At 32.3% G+C, this 25,481-nt stretch overlaps 1 protein-coding gene across 2 annotated transcripts; it reads left to right on the top strand.

The window, feature by feature from the left end:
• The first annotated feature begins 1,835 nt into the window (after positions 1-1,835).
• Positions 1,836-19,896, top strand: LOC105344576 (neuronal acetylcholine receptor subunit alpha-10). Of its 2 annotated transcripts, XM_011452363.4 has the most exons (9): positions 1,836-1,989; positions 7,453-7,682; positions 10,496-10,585; positions 13,752-13,945; positions 16,155-16,264; positions 16,529-16,989; positions 17,205-17,291; positions 17,738-17,853; positions 18,761-19,896. In XM_011452363.4, exons 3-9 carry the CDS (start codon positions 10,519-10,521, stop codon positions 19,229-19,231), a joined length of 1,506 nt encoding a protein of 501 aa, XP_011450665.2. In that variant the 5' UTR covers positions 1,836-1,989; positions 7,453-7,682; positions 10,496-10,518; the 3' UTR covers positions 19,232-19,896. The 2 variants fall into 2 exon arrangements, with proteins under 2 accessions (XP_011450665.2, XP_065922459.1); XM_066066387.1 differs by lacking the exon at positions 10,496-10,585.
• Positions 19,897-25,481: the final 5,585 nt, after the last annotated feature.

Raw genomic sequence — 25,481 nt, 5'->3', positions numbered from 1 at the left:
GTTAAATACATTTATCTATCTTGAAAGCATGTCATGCTGGTTGGTCGTCGTAGGGGATTACTATATACAGACAGTTACCCAAATTAATCCGAGCAAATTCCAGAAAATACCATCAAAGTTCTTATTGAATAGGGAAAAAAATTCCGAATTCGGCTATCAGTAACACTCGTTCAATCATCATCAACGATCTTTAACGACCCGGATTCTGGCATTTATGGACTTTTATGAGGTATTTAATTCAATGGAATATACAGAAAAGCGATGGTAGAAATGGAATACTCTATAATGCTTTTGTGATCATGATGTTTTTTAGCGTTAAAAATCTCTTTGGGAGTTTCATTCAGAGAGCATCTCTTGTTACGTCACTGGTTTGTTGGAAAAAACAACATTGGACATTCTTCGTACCCATTTGCTTTCCAGCTACGAAATGTTTTATCGTCTTAATTGAGAAAAGATAAACAATTTCTAAGTTCATCACCTGTTCAATTCTTATTATTGGAAAAATTCTATTTCGGGCTGTTAAACTTTTGTAAATCTGCACGTAGAATTCCCCATCTGCTTATATTTGATTATTTGGATAAAGAAAATACTGGGAAATTAATATCTCTTACACCATAAAGACCTCAGACATTTGGCCCATAAAAACCGTCAAGTTATGTCCTGTATTTTGGCGGGAAAAGGTGATAAGAATGTTCTGTAATTTTTATATGCAAGTTCGACTTTGTTTTGTATTCATTATAATACAACGTCTTAATAGCTGAAACCCGCAATCGCTTATTATCGCGCAACTTGTTGCGAAGGGGGTATAGCATCGCTGCTCTCACTCTCTCTCTCTCTCTCTTTCTCTCTCTCTCTCTCTCTTATGGAAAAGTTTCAAAGAAAACTCCCGCATATATGTTTTTCAAACTTCGTACACTTCATAAGCATGGTCGAAGGACAAATACAACCCCTATTCATTTCCAAGTAATTCTGATCAATATTTATCAAAATACACGGTGTCGTTGAAATTACAACACTTAAAACAGAAATGTTATGTACGACTTGACAAAATACATTACCGGTTTGGTGTGGTACCAGAGCATGCATGGGAGAAAGGAATAAACGAAATATTTTAATATTTGATCCCCTCAATTATATAGTCCTAAATAATGCATCCCCCCACAAAATTTCATTTGGCGAGGTGATGCTTCGCTTTGTGGCGCCCATGTAATTTTAATGCTCTCTAATTTTTAATTCATCTTTTGGCGATAATATGTGGATTTTATTTAAGAATGGGAAGCTAATATAAAACTAAAATGCACAAATGGATCAACTGCAAGTTTGTAATCATACTTTACATAACGATTATATCTGGTGTTGTCCATACCCCTCACTTGAAGGTAGATTTAAAAGCGTGTCTCAAAATAACCTCCTTCAATGTTTGACGTATCTTATTTTCATACTAATTGAGTTTATTCAGACTCTTTGCGAGTAACAGCTGTAACTGTTGACAATTCATGATCTTTGTATGTACTGTATCGGCCTTCTTTCAACAAGGATCATTGCATTTGATCTGTCTCAATTCCCTTGTGTTTGAATTTCGAATGAACTCTTTATTAATCGTGGCTTTACACCAATAAACGATTTCATCAATACGAGTGACTTTGTATACAATTGAACAAAAAAAGTGATTTTTTTTTTTTGCTTTTCTTTGAAGACTCTGTGTTTGTTCACCTCTATTTTACTAACTAAGTTTTGTTTTTATTAGGAGAAAAGTAAACAAGAAATATAGCAATGCCCCTCATTTTTTTTTTCTTTTTCGACGAGTGCATTGGTATGCATGATGAAATCCAACAAATATCGACTCAGCCGAACTCAAACGCGTACACTTAAATATGTCTCTCAGTATCTACAAATGGAAACGGACAAATAAAAATTCCCACATCGAACATTAGCATCAGAGTCCGAGGACGGTGTAACTATAGAAAAACAATATCCTCCAGCTCACTGGTAAGTAGACAAATCTATCTTTATATAAGTAAAGTACACAATTATATGATCTGCATATCGCTTATATTTTTGGTCAACATAATTATTAATTCCGCTGACTGTGAGAAAGTTTGTGTTCCTTATACTTGTATGGACGCTACAACATACAAGTTGGTGTAATATTTGAAGTAAAAAAAGTGTTAAATTCAGATAAAGTGAAGATAGAAAAAAAATAAGGAAAAAGGTGTATTCACTGTGGCTCGAATCGGAATAAACGAACAAAAAAGTTGGTTTAGAAAAAAAATTATTTAAGAGCAATAATCATCAGTTTGTATGCACGTAAGTGTGTGTGTCTGTTCGATAAAGGGAAGTTTATATCAACAGAACGTGATGGGAATCGTTTAATAGCTTCTCTGAGAACGAACGATACTTCGAATTAGTTAGAAAAATCGTAGTCTCACTTAACTGAATTCTAAAAGCATTAGCTCAGTCGGAGTACATGTACCCTTATATTTCAATTATGTTCATACTTTTATGGATTTATTTTCCTTCGATCTCACTGAAAAGTTTAATTTCGATGAGGAATATTGGTCACTTACTCGGATTCTTCAATATATAATAGTTTCAAACAATACTTTTACCAACAAAATAGTCCGAGGAGCATCCGCCATTGAAGAATTGGCAAATAAGTTAGAGACTATAAAATGATACAAGAACTGATAGCCAGTGATTTATTGGAAAGACATAAACATTACATAAAATAACATGGCGTTAATCGACGAAATGACCAAAATGTTTTCAGAATTTATCGACATGGACACTCTACCATAAACTTTTTCTTTGAAACTGTTTTTATTTTAGACAATTATTTGTGATAGATGGCCCAGCAAGCTATTACGCATTGACTACTGCATCGATAAAGTAACAAAATTTCGGGGTCTAAATCTCAGAATATATAGAACACCAAACAACCAATTACCTTATTTTTGATCAGTGTCTTAAAATAAACACCTATTTTGTGTTAAGGGACGGTCTTACAGTTATTGTAGCACGTTTTGAGATAGATATTTTCTGTAGTTGGCAATTTCCCATTCAACTCGTTCCCTCGCTCTCTATGTAACCAGTGTGTCAAAATCTTTTATGGAAGTTCTTCCGTTCCTGTTATAGAGCGTTCTTGATATTTCCCATTTAATTGTCATAACACATACCGTCTATCTGCCTCATTCTGTAACTAGATTTCTCCGAGCCATTATCAGAAAATGCAGTTATCGATGACGCTGAACTGGAAAAGATTTCCAACTTTCCCTTCCTTCGGATGTAAAACTGTTGAACCGAGAGATGTTATACATTTGCAATTTGCACGACGATATTGAGTTGCAAATGCCATATTATTAAGGAAATGAGTTCTTATTGGTGCTCGAAAATTTGTCATTTACACTTAAGGGTGTTGAAGTTTGCTTTTGATTGAAATTGATTTTGGAGGAAGATATATTTGCATGACTGCGGAGAAGAATGTTTTATTTTTGCGCAAAAGACTGTCTTAAACAAAAATCGGCTTAGAAGGCTGTGAAAATATTACCCATCACAACACGTTCAAACATTTCCATTTAATAAATTCGTGCGTGTTGTCAGAAATCTAGCACCATGATTCTGATATAATTGCATGCGCATGTCCTTGTGCAGAAACCACATCGTCCAGACATCGCAGTTACTCTTCCTCTGCTTTGTTTGTCGATTAAGTCAAAAATGGTTAACCATTCGAAAGCAATGTTTTGAAATATATCAACAAGCAGTTTCTTGTTTGGTAAAATACGAATTGATAGACATTGTGAATCGGATGCAAATCTACGTGTAGATGTCAGCAAATAAAATATATGAAAAAACTGGTACGACAAAATTTATCAAAAACACAAATTAAGTATGGTGGCATAGTTCTGCCACCACTTGACAGATGATTATGTCATCTTGTTAGATCTTGATGTCGACTTATCAGATAGTTGTGCTGACTTGTCAGATCTTTATGTCGACTTGTTACTTATTTATAGGTTTAAAAATTCAACATCTAAAACGTTTCCACGCCCAATTTGTGCTATAAAGTAAACAAAATAGTTTCTGACATGTCGACATGATAATTTTCTTCAAACTAGTGGCCATTTTGTTTTTTCTTCTTTCTGTCAGATTATTATATCAGCTTGTCGGATCTCTATGTCGACTTGTCAGATAATTATGTTAACTTGTCATAATTATCTTAATGTCTAGTCATAATGATTATTTTCTGACAAGTCAACGTATAGATCTGACAAGCTGACATAAATATCTGACAAACTGACATAAATATCTGACAAGTCGACATTAATATCTGACAAGTCGACATAAATATCTGACAAGTCGACATAAATATCTGACAAGTCGACATAATCATCTGACAATTGGTGGCAGACCTTTGCTACCATAATTAAGAGTCAGTCCTCCTCTTTTTTCAATTTGTCAACGTTGTCGGTATAAATGACTTTTCAAAGCAATTAAAGAACGACAGTTACAGGACATAATGTTTTTTTAGCAGTGCGTTTCAACAGTACGCCATTTCGGCTTTATTCATTTTGATGGACAGAAAGAAATTAAAGAGACAGCAAATCGTTGTCATGCTGCACAAAAGTTAAGTGTCATAGTAATATAACCGGCTCGTGGGGTAGTAGTGATTGTAAAGTTCACTAAAAGGCATTACATGACTTTAATTCAATGTACTTGCATATGTTAATACACATTATCCAAAACATAAACCTTTAAAAAAAAAGGTAGGTCGTAAACATCCAACAAAACTTTGGGCCCAAACCACTTTGCATTTCAAATCAAATGGTCTATGAAATCACCGAAAAGGAGAGAGATCGATAGATAGCTCTTGTTTAATTAAGAAAGGGCCACAGATACATTTTGGATCATATTGTCTCTGACCGAATGAGATTAATCTGTGTTCATTCAGTCTGTTCCCGTTAGAGAAATCTGTGAATAGACGTTCACGTTTCGCAAAAGATACCAAAGCCACAGGCATTCACTATTTATTTTAAAAATATTCATTTTGCAAATGCCTACTAAATCATCTTTTAAGAAATGACACCGCATCTCAAATTACTTTATATTTAACTTAATAGAAGATAAATGTGAATCAGAAAAGCCGTAAACCTGCCTTCATTTGATCATTTTCTCCCTGGAGAAAGGGGAAAAAAAGCCAGTCGAGACGAAAATCTAACGGCCTATGTGTGAAGCCCTGATTCTTCTCTCCATACTTTACTCTTAGGAATTTACAATGTACACATCAAACTTGTTGGAACGCAATGCCTGTAAGAACGAAGAGATGTGTATTTGCCAAAAGTCTACTAAGATTTTAAAAATATTATACTTTTACAACACTTCCTTGATTTTAATTGTGAAAACAATATATATTTTTTTACGATTGCATTAAGTCCTGTGGTAGGAAAGCTTTTTAAAATGATGGCATCAGTTTGTATACACGTAGTTTGATGATACCACAGAAGAACTCCATTTTCAAGAGAGAGCAAACTATGAGATTTATTAAATTGAGACAATGTACGATTCGGAAATGTTTTCATGAAATCAATTTGTATTTTTATATTCGTATATGCCCTTGTGTCGTATTACTTAATTAAAGGCGCCTGTGGCTATATCGTGTTTGATTTGTGTGGGTTTTTGTTTTGTTTTGTAAATTACAAAGTCTATGCAAAGAAATGGATGGAAGACATTTAATTAGGAAATGCGATTTTTGGTTAATTCGCGACAAAGGGCACACATTCCCCAAAATCAGAGTTATCCTTTGTGTTACTTTGAATAATTACAGCACTTAACCACTGTACACGAACACTCCACCAAAGTGTTTTATGTAACAGGAGTTCACTGAGCGGTAAGGCGATAACGCATCGGAGAGGGACCATATCGTAAACTTCGCACTAAGGTACAACAGACATGCACTGCGCGCATTGTAATGTATAACAGAACCGTTCTCGTACGATTTACAATTTTGTATATTCTTTTAAATGTTGTCGTTCAAAGTTTGCCGATGTATGCAAGCACGTACCATTCGGTGACTTACGAGAACTCGAGGCACTGCAATACTCATCGGACTACAGAGAAGTGGCAGCTGTTTAATGATTCAACAGCAAACTGTACATTATTTACCTGTTATATAACGAAATTGTCTGTGTCTTCAGTAATCGTATTGGGCGTACCCGAAACCTTGTTTTCGACAGGATTGCCCCATATCAATAATTCCCTTTTCTGCTTTTCAACCGTTCCCTCCGGAAACTTATGAAAAAAATACGGTTGCTTTGACTTTAAACCTTATGAATACGTTATATGTCGGTAGGTTAATTTCCAACCTGATGCCATGCTTATTTGATATTTTTCGTATAAATATTAAATATGTTGGTCAACTTCTAAGTAAACTTTAACCTTCACTAAAGTATAAAATACCAGATGTTGAAACACAGTGCATTTCTGAGACTTTCAGGGAAGTGGGTGGAATTTTAATGGTATAGGTCTTGTTTGTCCTCATGCTACCCCAGTTTCACAATTGACTTTTGTAATTTTAATTTCAATTTGACAATAATCTGGCATTACGAACACAGTCTCGGTACTTATATATGTCAACGATTTAAATCTTTAGAAAAACTTGTATGCAACGTAGATTTCTAACCTTTTAGGTACTAAAAACTATTTAATTCTTTATGGTCCAAAACGGTAAAGTTTGAACAGGTTAATCTTTTGTATTGATAAAAAGTGTTAAATATTTGGCCAAAAACGACCATTTTGTTCCTATTAATTCTAGGATTTATGGACACGTTTAGATTGTTTACGTTCATTTTGTTTTATCCGTTAAATAAGTGTTTGTTCGACTCATTAAAAAAATTGATCAATAGGTCCTACATCTAAACTTTTAACTATTCATTCCCGTGTCACGTAGAACTTTACAAATACAAGTATTTGCTTCGATGAAAATTTATTATTCATGATATAATGGAAAAATAAAAAAGGTAAACGTTTCGGATCAACCTCTGTCTACGCCAAAGTACGTCCTTATCAGCTTATAAACTCAGAACGGAATGTAAATGTTTATAATGCACATGCTTTTAATTGGAATTTAATTAAGAGGATTCGCAGAGAAGTACGTGATGAAATGAAATGTTTATATAACATTTCCGTTTAACAGTTTACGTTTTCCCGTCTGCATCTTCAGTTCATTGACAGTTGCTTGGTATTTAAAAATCGAACGTAGTGACAGCGCGCTCAATCTGCCTCTTTGAACTCGGAAAGCATACTCGCAACCGTTTCTGAACAGGATCTATTCATGACAAGCTATAATGATAGAAGAGAGTATTCCTTTCGTATCCGTATTCTTCCATGGTGCATATGTATAATATTTCCTTTCTCAATTTTTCACACATCAATCAAACACCGTTGTGCAATTTGTAGGCCTTCATCCGTGAAGCTGAAATGCCCACAGGACGTGACTGGCTTTAGAAGGATTTACCAATATTTGGATCTGTAATCCCGCGCCTCATAGGCGATGGTACGCAGCACACATTTCATTTGCAGCATTACATGTGCAAGGAGCCCTTTGGATAAGCACCGAAGTTCTTAATTTATGATGCGTTGCAGTGTCTGGACACTATTCACTTCTTTGATTGTTGCAAGCGTAATAAGTAAGTTGTTAATTTTCTTTCGAAATATGTTAATTGACATCACATGTTTGCAAATATTCTGTTTTTGCTATACGCGTTTGTTGTTACATGTGAAATCTTGCATTCTTTGAACGGGAGAAAATCAATAATTTTTAACATTCAGTTTCATTTATGAATGTCGAAGGTAGATGCTTTAAAAAAAAAAACTTCCTTTGGTTTTTTTTTTTTTTTATTGGAGAATCAATTAGGAAATAAAATGATAAATCTTTATTTTATTTATTCAAGATAATACATAATTATATGTATGTCAACTCTTCGATCAGCGGTTAAGCAACACTTTAAAGAATACCTCAAAAGATATTTCGGATTGCTACGAACATAGACTATTAAAAATTAAATTAAGTATTTTTGAGGTACCTTTTAAAACCTTTTATGCAGCCGAATTGGTTAAATATTTGCATAAGAGATTTAGAATTATTAATGAATTATTGTATATCGAGTTATATCAATAACTGCAAGATTATCTCGTGTCAAAAATCAAGTTCTTAAACGTAAACATATCAAAGAATACATAATCTTCACTTATGAAATAATAAGTCAACAGGTTTTACACGCTTATAATTAATGTACACCAACAGACAAACGCCCCTTTTGCACAAATGACGCACCACTTCAGAGAATGTCAATATAATGTCGATATAAGTTCAACACCTGTGCACGCATGTTGCCTATATCCGATTGGTTTATGGTTCAATCACTGATATTTACCTTTCTCCACATTTTAATTTAATCACCCAATGTGAAATTTAATCGAAAAGACTGGGGATTTAATTATGGTGAGAATTAAACCCAATAAGTCTTGTTTGCTCTTACGTCAAGAGTGTAAGATTAACATTTACATTATTTCGATGGCTCTCGACGGCTCGAAATCGTCATTTATCGGATTCCATTGTAAATGATGGTCGTCGTAGGACAGTGTTATGTAAAATCAGTCTCGAAACCATTTAAAAGATAAGAAGAGACCATTAGTGCATTCTAACGAAGATAATTTTTTTTCCCCTGAATGTACTTCTTTATGCTTATTTTAACTCCTTCGTTGGCTGAGAATGGAATAACGATGATACCATTTTGATGTTCAAAAGAAATATTAGCGTGAATAGCTGAATTATTACTTCCATGTTAAAAACAAATGTGTTGCTAGATTGTAAAACCAAATAGAGAATTGATATTCAGGATTTCAGATAAGCATTTATTTGGTACGTCCTTCGATTTTGCAAGAGTCTATTATTCACTCACTTTGACGAATTCCTGATTTTCTTCGAGCTTTCGAAATATCTTACTTCTTTGCACTCAACTTTACAATGTTTAGCCAATATTGTTTTTACTTCTATACATAAATAAACGGATATCTCTGCTTTGCTATCAATGTCTCCTCTACTTCCACGTATCTATCTTATGTGTACATGTATTTTAATGTACAATCGGGATGTTTGTTTCTGAGAAGAGATGTTCTTGGTAATTAAATTAGCAATATTTTGAAAAAGTTTTACATGTTTTGAAAAATAAACCCAGATCTAAAATTTCCGTTTATAACGATTTCGTATCAAATACTTTTAGCCCAACACATGTTTGACCTTTTCAATTGACTAAGTTATCTTTTAAATAAAATATTATCATTGGTTCAAAACCTTGCTAATGCTATCCTCCTTATCTCTTCGATATTTGATCAGACATCCAAATATTGAATGTACGTCAGTTTTACAATTGTTCCTTCTTTCCATCTTAAGTCTTCTCTAAAGTATATTTCAAAGCTGCTTTTTAAGAAAACAAACACTATCTACAAACGCTTATAAAAGTAATCATTTATCAAAATTTAGATTCTTGATGATGAAAATTTGTTCACAACTTGAAAACATTTTGATTATTCGAATAACAACGAGAAAAAATTTTGATTATCAAGAATCTTGTTTTGTGAAGGTAAATAGGTGCTGATTTTTTTCTTTATTTTATTTTCAAGTCACAGGACAACAGGTTTTTTTTTAAACATCCTTAATGTTTTACAGACGAATAATTGATTTCGAAGAGAACAAATATCTATTTTTTCCGAATATACACCGACGCAAAACAATAAAATCTTTTGCCAAAATATATGATGATCTTTGTAAACTGATAATGATACATTGTATGTCTGCTTCGTACATTGCTTTATAACTACAGAACATATAATGGCTGATTAAAAAAAGAATATCCATGCAGAACCCTTACCAAAGTAAATATTTTGTCTAGGGCAGCGACTAGAGTAGTTATAATTTAAACATCGATTCGAGGGTATGTTTATTAATTTCCATTCGACTAAAAGTGAAGGAGTAGTTATCCCAGAAAGAGATACTAGGTAAATAGATATATTTGAATATTTTGAGAGGATTGAAAAAAAAACACATTTTAAAATAGAAGCCTCCTGCAGATACGGTTCATTTCTTTCAGATGTGTTTGCCTAAAATATGTTATTTATTTTATGAGATAGGTTTAGATCTTTATCTTAAAGGTGATGGGTATAGCTAACATTAGATTAAGAGATCATCTGATATTTCATCGATACCTGTGGTTTTTAGCAGGTTCATCGAAAGTGCAACAAACGTTCAACTTCAAAATGCCTTATTATCTTAACACACTCTTCGATTTAAATTCTGATGCTATTTGCAAGTGCCGGCGATAATTAACTTATCCTGTGTTGAGACATGTTTTACCAATATCTAGTGAATCTATCAATGCTGGAATTCTATTAATTAGTGATGACGTATTCTAATATGATGTCACTCTATATGTCAAAACAGATCGACTTTAGTCGCTCTACAAGATGGATTGGTTGCTGATCATTTTACATTTGACGACGGTTTTCACATGGCAAAATTGTCATGCACGAGGTAGGAGGCCAAAGGACTCATAAGGTTGCATGTGTGTTGTTTATCCCTGCAGAATATACTTCAAAAGGCTTTAAAACTAGGACTCTAATATAATATAGCTTTCACTTCAATTAATGTCACTTTGATATAGTATATATATGATTGATTGATTGATAGGACCATAGTCTTTTAGTTAATTAACCGAGAGAGAGAAAAAACAACAATTCATTTGGAGTCCTCAGAGATATCCAACATTCACTGCACTGAAATAATATATACTACACAGTTTATAGTAAAACCTTTTTTTCGTGCATGTTCTTTTATCTGTTAACCATTGATTGTAAGATAATATACAGAGCAAGCTAGACTTTCAAGTTTCTTCAGAATTAATACAAAGCTGCTTCACAGGAAACACCCCTTCACAGACTTGTAAAGTGTAGATCCAAGATTAATAAGATGTATAAGTTTTTGGTGTAGATAAATTAAATGCAATTTATATCGTTTCATTGATGATACAAAGAGATCAAATTTGAATTGTTTTGTAGCCCAAAGAAGTAAATAATGGAGATAAAGATTTTATTTTAAATATTATATGTTTAAAGGTTGGATAGTTAGTTTTCATGGTTACATATTATAATAGAAATGAAAGTGTATTACACGTTTTTCAACCTTTTACGACATTTTTATTGCAATTTTTTGCCATTTACTGAATTCTTATTTAAAGTTAATAGAGGGGAGAAAGTCTTGAAATTTCTTTCAATTAATAAAGGGTTTATATTTTATCTAGACTAATTATAACGTCATAAGAGGGTATTTTCTATATAAAAACAATCTTAGTTACGCCATAAGCGTGCGATTTTAGTCAAATAATTCATCGAGTATAAAAACTAATAATCAATATCAGAATGTAACTCTTAATGTTTGTTACACTTAATTGTCTAACTATGTTTGGAGATGAGAATTGAGATAGATAGATAATAACTTCAGCTGAGCACATCTGTGACTTGGCTGCTGAAAAAGCTTTTGTTCGCAGAACAAACATTTAACATCACCACTTGAATAAATCTGCATAAAATTATTTAGAAACTGTATCTGTAATAGATTTGTCTTGTTTTATGATCAACTTTCAAAAGAATTCAAGCTGTTACACTTTGTAATAGATCTCGTTATTTACATAATACATTACTTATTTAGAATTATGTACGACAAAATAACACTGAAATTGTACTTTTGACATTGTTTTCTTATTTGACACCCACGCTTAAATTGTGAGAAAATTACACTCGTAGCAATACTGCGTTTACCGTTGAAATCTTAATGAAGTTGGTCTATTTATATTTCCATCAATGTCTGTAAGTTGATATGATGACAATTTTCACTTTACAGGACTCATTGATAATATACTATATTTACATTTCACTTCTTCATAAGTTAAGCCAAGTACTCAAGCAAATGTAACAAAAATTGAATTAACTACAATTTGTCACAAAGTATTAATTTTGATATGAAAATTAATATCAATACATGTAATTACAAATAGATAAAAATGTCCGAGTATATCGATTTCGAATTAGCAAAATTAATAAGTAATTTGTTCTTAACATTTACGTAATTAACGCATAGGGCGTTTATTGCCATGGGTTTTGTTAATAACTGACTAGTCATCCAGTGTTTTCTATTTGTCTTATATCATACAATATTGATATGTTGTTGTTATTAAGTCTGAGATCATATCACAGAATTTTACTACTCCTGGAATTAATTATTTGTTGTTTCCTTTCGACACAAAGCTCTTGTCAACACGTAGTTATTTTAATTTTTGCTGATATTATATTTCAATGAAGACACAAAAAACCCCTCCATGATTAGGTTTATTGTCTCTGCGTTTGAATATGTGTGATGAGTAATGCATAGTTTGTGCTATCTGCTAATGTTCATTTGGTTTTCTTATGCAAAAAGAGGAGGGTTATTTGCCAGATGAGTTATTTTTCCATATAAAAGTTGCAAATATTTTAATAATGTACAGTGAAGCTTTCCTTTCAATATTTCTATCAACCGTTTGCTGAAAATGAGGATATGCGACTTTTAAAGTCTGCATTGTCTTAATTCAACTCATGCAGCAACCTTAAACTGAAATACAAAACCATTTTTCTGTCAGTGCATTTCTTCTATGCGTATTGACGTCATTCAGACAGTATCTATTATAACCATTCTTTTATTTCGCTTTCCTATTTTAAAAATTTAAGCATGCATATAAAATTTACCTTCCTCTTTCCTTTCATTATATCTTTTAAAATTCTGTTTTAAGTGCATTCCTTTTTCCATGCACACCACTGTTGTGAGTTTATTCAAAGAATTAGTCATTTTAGAAATTTATTTTTGATAAAAAAAAACCAATTTTATCATTCAAATTTCTGCCGAGTTGAAAAAAATGAATATACACTCACTGATGGGATATTGTTTGTATATTTACTGATAGAGTTTTTTTTTTTTTTTTTTTTTTTTAACAAAAGTAGAAAGGTTTTAAAAATATGAGATGTCAGTTAAGAACATATGTAGCTATATACCCGTAGATTGATTTTATTGATTGATTGAAGCTCGCATAGGTACATCGGTTATCAATTAGTCGTAAGAAAATGGTAGCGATAGAGATCGTAAAAGACCATGTTTAAATCATGACACACCTGTTAATGAATATTATTGGCTGTTTCGTTGCGCAACAAAAATCTAGTACAATAGAGAAGATAAGATGTTATCCGGCTTCCACTGTGAAATTAATAGCGATTGCAATCTGTTATTTGGAAGAAGCACCTGTAGACTCTGCATGTAGACTTAATTACTGGGTGTTATAAGTAAACCTGTACAGAAGATATTAAGACGTGCTTCAGAATTCGTTAAGATAGAGCAAGAAAAATTCAGTTAAAATTTTTTATCATCACAGCGAAAGTAGATTCGTTGCGTATTTAATATTTATAACACGAAATCCTCTACTTCCCAAATATAACTCTAGCGTATGTCTCTTACCAATAAACAGTCAAATACAAAACGACGTTTTAAGAATAGATTCTCTGATTGTTTTTAGTCGGCTGCTGTAAATATTCATGAATTCTTCGGCTCAGTAGGTCTGAGCATTTCGTTCATATTTAAATAATGTGTTTTACGCTAATTTTTTTTTCTACTTCCCAAGACGTGGTACAGACATCCACGGAGAAAGTTCTGATCAAAAAGTTACTCTCAGAGTACCAGGAGCGAGGCATCATGGGAAGGCCCGTCGAACGCCATCAGGAGATTCTTACGGTGAAGTTTGGTCTTAGCCTGATTCAGATCCTGGACTTGGACGAAAGGAACCAAGTACTGACCACGAACGTGTGGGTCACATATGTAAGTGTCTGGATTGATTGTGTGGTTGTGTTATAGACATTACGTCATTGCTTCATCGATTGTCTCCAGGAATATATGGCCCTATACATATAATTGTCACCGACAAAGTCGTGTACATGATTGTCATTTGGAATTTTAAATTGCATACATAAGTACGCTGTAAGCTGTATGCGACGTATGATTTTCGTTAATTTCTTGCAATTTTTATAGGACGGGTTTAGATATCGGAATCTTTGTTCAGAAGAAAATCAATTTTATTTGCCTTTGCCAATTGCAATTTAATTGAAAACAAGAAAATTATTGCTTTGCAAAATGTATTAAAAGCACATTTTTTCCTTAAAAGAGAAGATGAATGTCATCGTGGTTCTTAATAACAATTTCGCATGGCCTTGTCTGTTGATTTTGTCAATAAATTTGGCCACAATTTCTATATTTATAATCTTAATGCATTAGTCAGCTGCAAAGGCGCTGAAATTGTAAAACGTTGCTCTGTTTAATTTTATTACAAAATTTCAATGTTCTCCCCAACTGGTTGCATTCATTGGCCGAATGGAAAGATGGTAAAATCGTGTTATATATGGCGCAAATTCTCCAAACACTCCAAGTCCCCCGCTGAAATTTAACTTCAGCAATATCACACATATTGGAACATCTCGCTGGTTTCCTTCTTGTTCCTGACCATTATTGCGGTAACAACAGCCCCAGCTGTAACAGCAGATATTAAATAAACACCATCCCCCTTAAACACCAGTTTCCCACTTAACTTCACCGGGTGAGAAGAGGTGGACACAATATACTTGTATGTATGAATGATACGAGTGTTATTTCACTGACTCGAACTACGGATACATAATTATACAATGAAATGTTTAAAGTACACGAAATCAATAAAAACTTCAAACGGAATTTGTCCTTAAAAAAGGGGTATAAAAAATATTTTAAAAAATCATTTAATGTTTTCCTTATGAATCTTTAAAAAAAATAATTTCTAGAATTGGAACCCTATAATTTTGGGTTTGTTTTGTTATTGCTACATGTGGTTCTTTTAGAATTTTATGTTGCCATTTCCTTACTTTTTTATTTAATGTTTTGTTTATAGATATTCTGAGAACTTTCTAGCATAAAAAGGTTTTAAAAAGTTCGAATCTTAAAGTATTAAAAAATTTTTTTTAACAGCAGATGCTTTTAATTTAAGTAGCAACTATAAGCTAAGTTATCTAGCAGACAGCACATTAATCAACAATCAATTTTGAATGGGGTCCATCGTTGTTTAGTTTGAAGTTTCGATTCATACCTTCCAAAATTTTTCCAATTTCCAATTATTGAGATTTATGATGCAGGTTTGCAATATACTATACGGGTTGACAGGAAATCAACAATGCAGACTAATTAAAAAACCAAACTCTTTTTTCATAAAGCAGCGGTAAGATGGGCTGTCACTGTATTATTTCATGACACTTCATTAATATTTTATGCAAACTTGTTTCTGAGGGGGTGTCACGTATATTGTTCTAGTAACAAAACAATTGAAGATGCATGCTGAATTCTTCCAACTCCTATGAAAAGCGAGTACTAAGGGGGTCGATATGAGAATTGGTAAAAAAATTGAAAAAATAAATTAATATTTAATTTTTGTTGGTTCCAATTGTTCGTTAGATACTAGCTATCAAGAGTGAAGTTAACTTTTTTTTGGATTTTCAGCTCTTAGCAGAATCATATCAAACTTTGAAAACTAACTGATATAAATTATGTACATTAGAAAGCAAAAAAGTATCAAGGAGACTGTTTTTTTTTCAACTGCTGTTTTTATTTATTAAATATTAAACGTCCCTTGCAAAATGTCACGTAACCTAAGACTTAACCTGTTTTTAGTTTTGATGTTTACATTCTGAAGGCAGCAATGGCTGGTTCCTTAAATCTGTGTATTCCACAGACGGTTTGAATTGAATACTATAACTTCACATTATCGTCCAAAATACCTTTGACATTTACTTCCTTTGCTCAGTAATAAACAGAGAAACGGTTAATCTATACTATAGACTACGGTGTATGACAATGAAATTTAAGGATAGGAATTATCGTTCTAAAGAAATCATTTTGCGAGAAACTAATCAATCACGTGTTGCTAATTGACAATATTATTTGTACCATTAATTTGGTTTTATTCCGCAATATCACAATGGTTTTTTTTTGCATCCATATGAAACAGGAGTGGAAGGACATTTACATGCGATGGAATGAATCCGAATATGACAATATCACAAAGATACGAGTTCCAAAGGGAACAATATGGGAGCCGGACATCAAACTCTACAACTAGTAAGTGTTCCTAGAAAACCATACAACTACAGCTATAATAATTCATATTATCTCTTCTGAGCTTGGTAAACTTGTAACAATTTCATAGAAAGTTGTGCGATCGCTTTACCATTCACAGCATAACGTGACATTGCTCTATAGAAATTGACAAATGCAGATGAAGTGGAGATAGTCCAATTTTCAAAGCGGTTACAGATTGGTAAAAGATGACGAAGTCATTTACATGGAAATAATTTAATTTCCATTTATTTATTTTTTTGTCAGTGCCGACGAGCGTATGGAAGAAAGAAGAGACGCCAACATGGTTATTAATAGCGACGGGACGGTATTATGGATTCCGCAAGCAATATTTAAAAGTGTGTGCAAAATAGACATTATGTACTTCCCTTTTGATATTCAAACTTGCCGTATGAAATTTAGCACTTGGAGTTACGACGGGGGACAGATCGACTTGATGGATCTATACGGTTCCAAAACGGGATTTGAGTTGTCAGACTATGTCAAAAGCAACGAATGGGATGTGATGAGTTCCGGTGTTGATAGAAACGTCATTACTTACGCTTGCTGTCCAGATGCCCCGTATGTTGACATCACGTTTAATATCACGATCAAAAGAAAACCAGCATTTTATAATTACATATTGATTCTACCTTGTATTTTGTTGTCATCGCTGACCTTGGTTCTTTTTTGGCTTCCACCGGAGTCCCCTGCGAAAATGCAATTGGGTATGTTCAAGAGACTTTGTAATTTACGCTAAATAATTGAAATATCAACCACAGAACTTCGGTTTTACCTATCAAAGTAAGATAATATTTATGTTCGATCTATTCATACCTCCCTTAGTGTTATTTGCTTGATTCAGTTAATCTATTACCTTTCTTACCTTTCATATGAACCGATGTGAAATATCTGAATTACCATCATTGGTTTTTTTTTTTAGGTATGAACATATTTGTGGCATTTTTTGTGTTACTTTTGCTCCTCAACGAATCCACACCGCCTGCATCTGCTTCTATTCCTCTTATTGGTAAGAATTAGGCACTCTTCAGATGTGAAAGATGGCACCATTAAAGATATACAATAAATTTCAAAATTCTGTAAACGTATCTTAGAATGCTTTAAATCCATAACGTTTTCTTCATAATGAAATGCCTCTCTGACAAGAAAAATAACTCATTATCACAAATATCTTAACTTTAAAGAGATGACAATTTCCTTTACGCTTGTTCCCAAAAGTAATTCAAAAATATTGTAAGGGTTATTTATAATTACGGGCATTTCAATACAAGTCAAGACTGTAAATATTATTATTATTATTGAAACGTAATTGTATTTGTATATCTCTGTTCATTTAAGGAAAAAGAAGACTTTGAATATCATTATAACGTAACCGTATTTATATATGATTGTTCATTTTAAGAAAAACAATAACGATGCTGCAAACGACGCTTATTTTTTTCTTTGCCTTTGTAGGAGCTTACTACTGTATGAATATGATAATGATTACACTGTCGACCTTCCTCTCCGTCGTCATAGTAAATCTCTACTTCCGTGGCTGGAAATCGCGTGTTCCAAGACCAATCAAAATGGTATGTAACTACGTGTATTTACTATGAACGTTCTTTTTCCTCCGATTCATTTTATTGCCAAATCGCAGCAGCTATTTCAGAAACTTTGCTTAACGAAAATTGCGTTGTTAGCTTGTTATTTTCATTTAGTGAAAATTCGTCAGATCAAGACAAGGAGCAATGAAATGAAAATTTTTGTTACTAATTTTTGTTCTCTTAATTTGATATTTTTTATATGTAAAAAGCGTTGGTCATTGAATGTATATAAACTTGTCGCAATATGTTAAATTTAAAACTTCATCTCAGTCGAATATACGATATCTGAAAATTGTGAAAATTTCTATTTAATATAGTTTACCATTGCTTGGTGACAAGAAAGTGAGGCTATGTTATGTACATAAATAGTTCCATTGGTCGCAAATGTTCATTGATTTTCGACGGTTATAAGTCGACGGGCTAATTCCTGCACTTGACCGATTGTAGAAATAAAGATAATTATTCACAGCCATACAAATTACGCTGTTCTATATCCCATAAAATAAATAAACTATATCACTAAATAACGTGGAATACATGCAGTCCAGACTCATAAAAATACTCAGGTCAATATAGTTGATCAGTGGGCAGACAGATGCCATAAACATGCACGACAATTCGCCTTTGTATCTTGATTATTCTAATGTTTTGTTATTCTAATAGAAAATACAAATCGTATGTAATAATCATATTCTTAACAAAGTCACAATAATGCTGCCTTTACAATGAATAGAGATAACATTATCCATCTTGATCGAAAATGTTAATCAAAAACATGTGAATCTCGAAAAAGAATAATTAATACAAAACAAATGTTAGAATTTATGCACTCTTTACAGAAACGAAAACGAGTGATTGTTTTAATTAAGTAAGATTACCGTTTCTATTTCAGATAATGGTTGATTACATTGCTAGAATCATGTGTATGCACGATCAAGTCAAGACAAATAAGAAACCTTGCACAGAGACCATACGGGTCGGAAAAGGGATCAACAAAAAGGATAAAAACATGAAGTACGACAAAGTCGGTTACTATGAAATGCAGGCGGAGAACAGTTGGCGAGAACAGGCAAATGGGGTTTTACTCAATAATGAACACACAAATTGTGTCGACCAAGAAAAAACGGAAATGTCCAATAGCTTGTCCGGACATTTTGACAATATGTCAAGTGACGTAAAAGAAATAAAGGCATACCTTAAAAATATGCTGGACAGAGTGGCCGATAAAGAGGCGAAAGAAGTAATAGCCAGAGAATGGAGGATAGTGGCACTTGTTCTGGACAGGCTTTTCTTTTTCCTGTATCTTTTGGCCATAGCGATCTCCGTTTGTGTCGTTTTTAAGAGTATGCTTTTTGATCAATGAGCATCGATGAACGCAGAAAAGAAAATCAATTGACATATCATAGCAAAGCTAGAGTAATTATATCGTCCATATTGCCACCAAGAATGGGTTCTTTGAAAGGTTATTGTATATTGTTTTGATACTTGATGATGACGTAATCTGACAAAATGTACACTTTATTGCAACAAAAGATCAATCGTGTTGACAAATGTCTTCTTGTCTTGTAACGCTTGATACAGTGTGTACTGTGTATACAACAAACGAGACTAAAATGAATGTTTAAAATTAGATACAGAAGAATGTTATTTATCATGTTCAATGTAAATACTGATTTATTTTGATGTTATTCATGTCTAGTTCTTCCATGGTCACCCAATGCAGCATTTACTATTGTGACGCAATACATTTTACCATTTGTGAATTACTAGTAGATTATACGCATGCTAATTATTAATAACATTACGTCCGAAGTTGATTGAATATTGTGCATCTTATATACACATGATGTTGTTCATATATACACAAGCACATGCAAATACACTTAAATTCCATTGAAACATTTAACACGTGCCATTTTATTTATATTACTTGAACATGCACATGCGAAGTATAAGCGTGCACTAAGCGCAACATAATTAATTGAACGCTGTATATTTCAGGTGTTTGAATAAACTTTAATTCAAATATGTTGGTGTATTTCATTTCGTTTCAAATCACTTACAGTTTGCCCGCCCAGGTTACCGTTGCCATGACTTTTTGTAGATTTTTTAACAACAAAAAAATAATACAAAATGACAGTCAGTGAAAAACAAATTTCAAATATTTATTCTTTCACAAGCTCCCTCTATATAACCGGAGAATTCACAGCAACGAAAAATATATGTATATTTAACGGGGATATATAAAGTGAAAATCTGACATCTTTTACCCTCAAGATTCCTTGCACAACTTTTTAAATTTATCAACCGGATACTTTTCATGCCGTTTGCAGTGCAAAATATCCCAGTAGACCTAATATTTTCCGGCTTTGTATTGAAATCTGATGTGGTAGAGGAGGCATTTCAAAACAGAAAATCTGGACATTTTTTCATTTTCGTGAATTAATGTAATTTTGGCCCAAAGGTACATGTATCTTTGATTATCAAAATATTAAGCAATACATATAAGTGGTGGAAAGAGAAACTTTGGACAGTGTATAAGGTTTTCTGATTCAAAATATCTGCCGTATTTTGAAGTTGTTGTCCTGGGCGTTAACCATTCATATTTTCATATTCTTATCTAAATCAACAAAGCTTGACGAAAAGCATCCGGTGATGCTGCTGGTCAGGCCATATTAGGGCCTGGCCAACTTCAAATGAAACATAAGTAGGAAATATTTCAAATAAGGTGGAGTGTTCTAGAAATCACTTATGTATTTTTGAAACTTGTCATAGGAAGTAACCCTTGTGGGTCAATGAGAGAGGTCAAATTGGTCTTGAGGTAGAATGAGGTGAAATCTCTGCTGAGGATGGGCTTGGTTTGCTCTCGGTACACTATATTTTTTGGGGTCTTAAAACGCAGCCCAATTTTAGTTTGAAGGAAAAATAATGAGGAAATTATATATGACAAGTAGCCTGACCGACGTTCTGTTAAGTTACATTCATATGCATGAATTACATTGCTACATGTATTACTTTTGTCAAGGAGTTGATTTTGACCACATGTTGAAGCAAGCAGCTTCAACGGGCCTCGGAACTGTCAGATATTTATATCCATTACGTATCATCAATGACAATGACAATGAACTTTATTCTCAATAAACTGTGTTTACAGTGTAGAGAAGATATATACAAAAATTACATTGTGAAGGAGGATCAGTACATGTACATTAACCAAGAGAGCTAATTCTCTCAATAATTGTATTTATAAATTTACAAATCTTGATAAGTTGTTTTTTGTTTGATACATTAAACAATGCTTCAAATTTTAAAACATTTGGGTTTGATATATAATATTTTGGTAAATACATGTTTCTGGCATCAGTTATACAAAGGTCAGAACAATTAAACAAATAGTGGAATTCATCTCCAATTTCATTACAAGTACATAATTTGCAAGTTCTATTCTCTCTTGGAATATTGAACCATCTTCCTGTCTCAATAGGTAGTTTTGAGTTACCAGTTCCAAAAATACAGTATTTCTTCCATAGTTTTGTTGGCAAATTCAAAAAATATTCCTCAAAAGCTAATGATTTTTTAAACAATCTGTGATTTATACTTTTTGGTGAATTTTGAACATCACTATACCATGTTTGTTTGAACTGATCTAATAGTATGCTGCGAACTTTCGTTTTTAACCAAGGGATATTTATAGAATTTTCTTGCCATAAATAGGAAAATCCACAATTATCTAAAATGTTCTTTACAAATACACACAATGGATTCTTATAGTTTTTGAGTACATGAAAAAGTTTTGAAGATAACTTAGAGTTCGGTTCTGGGAATTAATTAATTTACCCCAAAATGAAATCATTCTAACTTTAATATTAATAATAAGTGGATACCTTCCAAGTTCCCCATACACCATATAGTTTGGTGTTGAGGAACTCAGATTTAATATATGTTTACTGAACTTAAGATGAAGTTTCTCAATAAGCTTTGTTCTTTGGAAACCTCATACTTCACAGCCGTATAAAAATATTGGCTGGACAATTTTATCAAACATGTCTTATTTACAGTCGATTGCTAAATTATGCTTTCTACATTTTCCAATACAACTATACATGGCTTAAATAACCTTTTCATATAGATCATTAAAATTTAAATTGAATGAATTGCTTTTACAAAATGTAACACCTAAATACTTAAAATTGTTAACTATTTCCAAATGTGAGCCTTCAAAAGTAAATTGGTTACTGCTTTTACCTCTACCAAATATGACCACTTTGGGTTTTTTTACTATTGACCTTAAGATGCCCGTTGTTACAGTATTCAGAAAAAGTATTCAAAAGGTATTGGAATTCTTCAGGGTTTTCAGACAATAAGATGGTATCATCAGCATACAGTAGAACAAAAAGACTTAAATAAAGATTAAGATCTTTTCTAATCTTGTTTGAGAGACATGTTAAACCTCTAACATTATTTACATGGAGATATTCTTCTAGGTCGTTTAAATACAGTGAAAATAAAAAAGGTGACAAATTTTCCCCTTGTCTTACTCCAACAGTACATTCAAAAAAGTCAGAACATCTTCCATTGACCAGTACTTTTGACTTTATACCTTTATACATATTTGTGATAATTTTAAAACATTTTCCATCAATATTATTCAATAAAACCTTGTTCCATAGGCCAATATGCCAGACAGAATCAAATGCTTTTTCAAAATCTATGAAAGCACAAAACAATTTCATTTTGTGTATTTTAAAAAGTTCTATAAGAGAATATAATGAAAAAATATGGTCAACAGTGCTGTAACCTTTACGAAAACCAGCCTGATTTTCTAAAATAAGTTGAACTCTATCTGCATAATTATTAAGTCTTTCATTAATTATAGCAGTAAATAATTTTCCCAAACAGCTCAATAGTGTAATAGGTCTATAGTTCTGTGGATCCTTGTTATCTCCCTAATTTTTATACATTGGAATAATATTACCACAAATCCACTGTGTAGGTATCACGCCAGAATCAAATATTTTGTTAAATAATACAACATATAAGTTCAACATACAGTCATGTGTACTTTTAATATATTCATTAAATATTCTATCATCTCCACATGCCTTGTTATTCTTCAGTATGGTAATACTTTTCAAAATTTCATCATGTGTTATAGGTAGGTTAATTTCAGTATTAAGATCAATATTGGCTAACATATCAAGTTCTTCCAGGGAAAATACACTGTTCTTTGATTCATCATGATATAAACAACTGCTGTTACAACATTCTTTATAAAATGTAAAAAGATCATGTAAATCTGCACTACACCTTTGTTTGTCAACATCAGAGTTCAAAATTTTCCAATACTCTTTAGGATTTTTTGATCTTAAGTTACACAATTGTTTTTTCATTTCAACTCTGTGCCTCAGATTTGCACATTTTAGTTTTTTTTATATAACCTTTCTTTTTCATACAAATCTACTTTAAAAATATCTCCTCCAAATTTTTTATACAATCTTTTTGCTCTTCTAAAATTACGTCGAGCAATTTTACAGTCCTTAGTAAACCATGGTTTCTTAAAAGTATTTTTAACATTGGTATAAATTGGTTTCTTACCAAAAACATCTAAAGCACTTCCAACCAAAATATCACAAATCTTTTCAACAGCATTATCAAAAACCTTAAGTGATATATTTTCATGCCTAATATTTGATAGTTCATTTGTTAACATTAAGATATTTTCTGATTTATCTTCTACATGATTATGGTATGTATCTTTCATTTCAGAATTCCATTTTTTTTGCTAATTCTTTCGTTTGTGCTTGTTGATATATTGATTCAGTGTTATCTTGGTTCCCAAGTGCTAATAGTACCTCAATAGGATTATGTACATCCGATAGAAATGGAGAAAATGGTAATATTCTGAAATCTTGAACATGTTTTAAAAATTCAGTATTGGAAATACAGTAATCAACAACACTTGTTTTCTTGCATGTAAACTCACCCTCTTGATCACTACTAAATCTACCATTAAGAATAATCATATTACAGTGTTTACAAACTTCAACAAGTCTTTTCCCATAAGAATTAACAATATTATCTTTAGATTTTCTTTCAATAGACAAACCATATTTTTCTAAAGACTGTACATCCAATTCATCAGACACCCAATTAAAATTAATGTCACTCTTTGTGTTATTAAATATTTGTGATGTTTCATCAGATTCGTTATAGTCTCTCAATGTTGATGTTCTACTGTTAAAGTCACCAATAAGACAAACACACTCATTTTCTTTGGATAAACAAAAAATTTCATTCTCTTTATCATCAAAAATATCAACAGATGAAAACCTAGAATTAATAGGAGGTATATAAACGGTTACCAGCAAAATATGTTTACTGATACCAAACGCTCTACCTTCTAATCTAATCCATAGTATATGATCACAATCATTATTAACGATGCTACAAAACCCAGAAAGAGATTTCCTTATACATACAATAATACCACCGGATTTTCGAAATGATAAAATTTGACCTATGTTTACAAAAAATATCCGAATCACTTCGTTCAATTCAAAGTCCGATAACTTGAATTTTAATTAGCAAACACTTAATCGTCGGTTTAAATTTTCAAAAGAAAAATACATTTTTACGTGCCTCTTAAAAAAATAAAAGTTAAATAGGCCTACTGTAAATTGCAATACTGAATTGATTGCGTAAAAAAGATATAAAATTTTAGTAACTGTTTCTTTTCCTGTTTAATATAAATCTATCATGGGACATCAACACCTAATTTTAGACCAATAAGATGAGATGAGCTAGTGAGCCAATGTTCACTGATACTCCCGCTCTGGTATGAATATACAAAAACAATAAGCAAAGTCGACAGTTAACTGGAAGTAGTCATTGAATTTGTAAAAAAAAAAAAAATGAATCCCACCATATGACATGCCTAAACAAAATATGTGTTAACGTTTCAACTATCTGCGATGAATCAATAGTTGCTGAGAAAAAATAAACAATGTCGTCATTTAACAGGAAGTTAAGTATGGTTGGTACAAGAATGATACCCGCCATATGATATGCCTAACAAAAAGTATCTGCAATTAATAGTTACTTTAAAAATGCGACAGAAATTTGTGTCGGTCAGACAGACAGCAGTTGCATTGATTACATGTAATTAGTTGCCTTGAAACCACAGGCACCTGACGTTATATATATTTTGTTTTTATAATAAAAGAAAATATATACCTTCACCCTATAGCCTAATATGTATTGTTTTACGTCGGATTGATATGTCACACTTTCCTTGGTTTACACATAGCAGTTTCTTAGAATTCTGGCGCTATATAGAATACAGTAAAAAAAAAAAGCTGTACAAAATGTTTTGCTTGTTTCATTATGCGATTATTTCTTCTTCCTCCCTCATCCCTTGTAATTTGATCATAGCTTCTAACTGTCTTTTAGTACATGTACACATGTATCATAATTATGACTATGTAGCAATAATTTAAATTATTAGATTTTCATAAATATCAGAGATGTCTTTATTAAGTTCTCTATTGGTTTTAATAAATAAATATTAAGAGTTCATGAGCTATATAACATTTTAGCATATCGAGATGCAAAAC

Source organism: Magallana gigas, chromosome 7 (genome assembly GCF_963853765.1).
Source record: "Magallana gigas chromosome 7, xbMagGiga1.1, whole genome shotgun sequence".
Lineage (NCBI taxonomy): Eukaryota > Metazoa > Mollusca > Bivalvia > Ostreida > Ostreidae > Magallana > Magallana gigas.
This window is presented reverse-complemented; position numbering and strand designations above follow the sequence as displayed.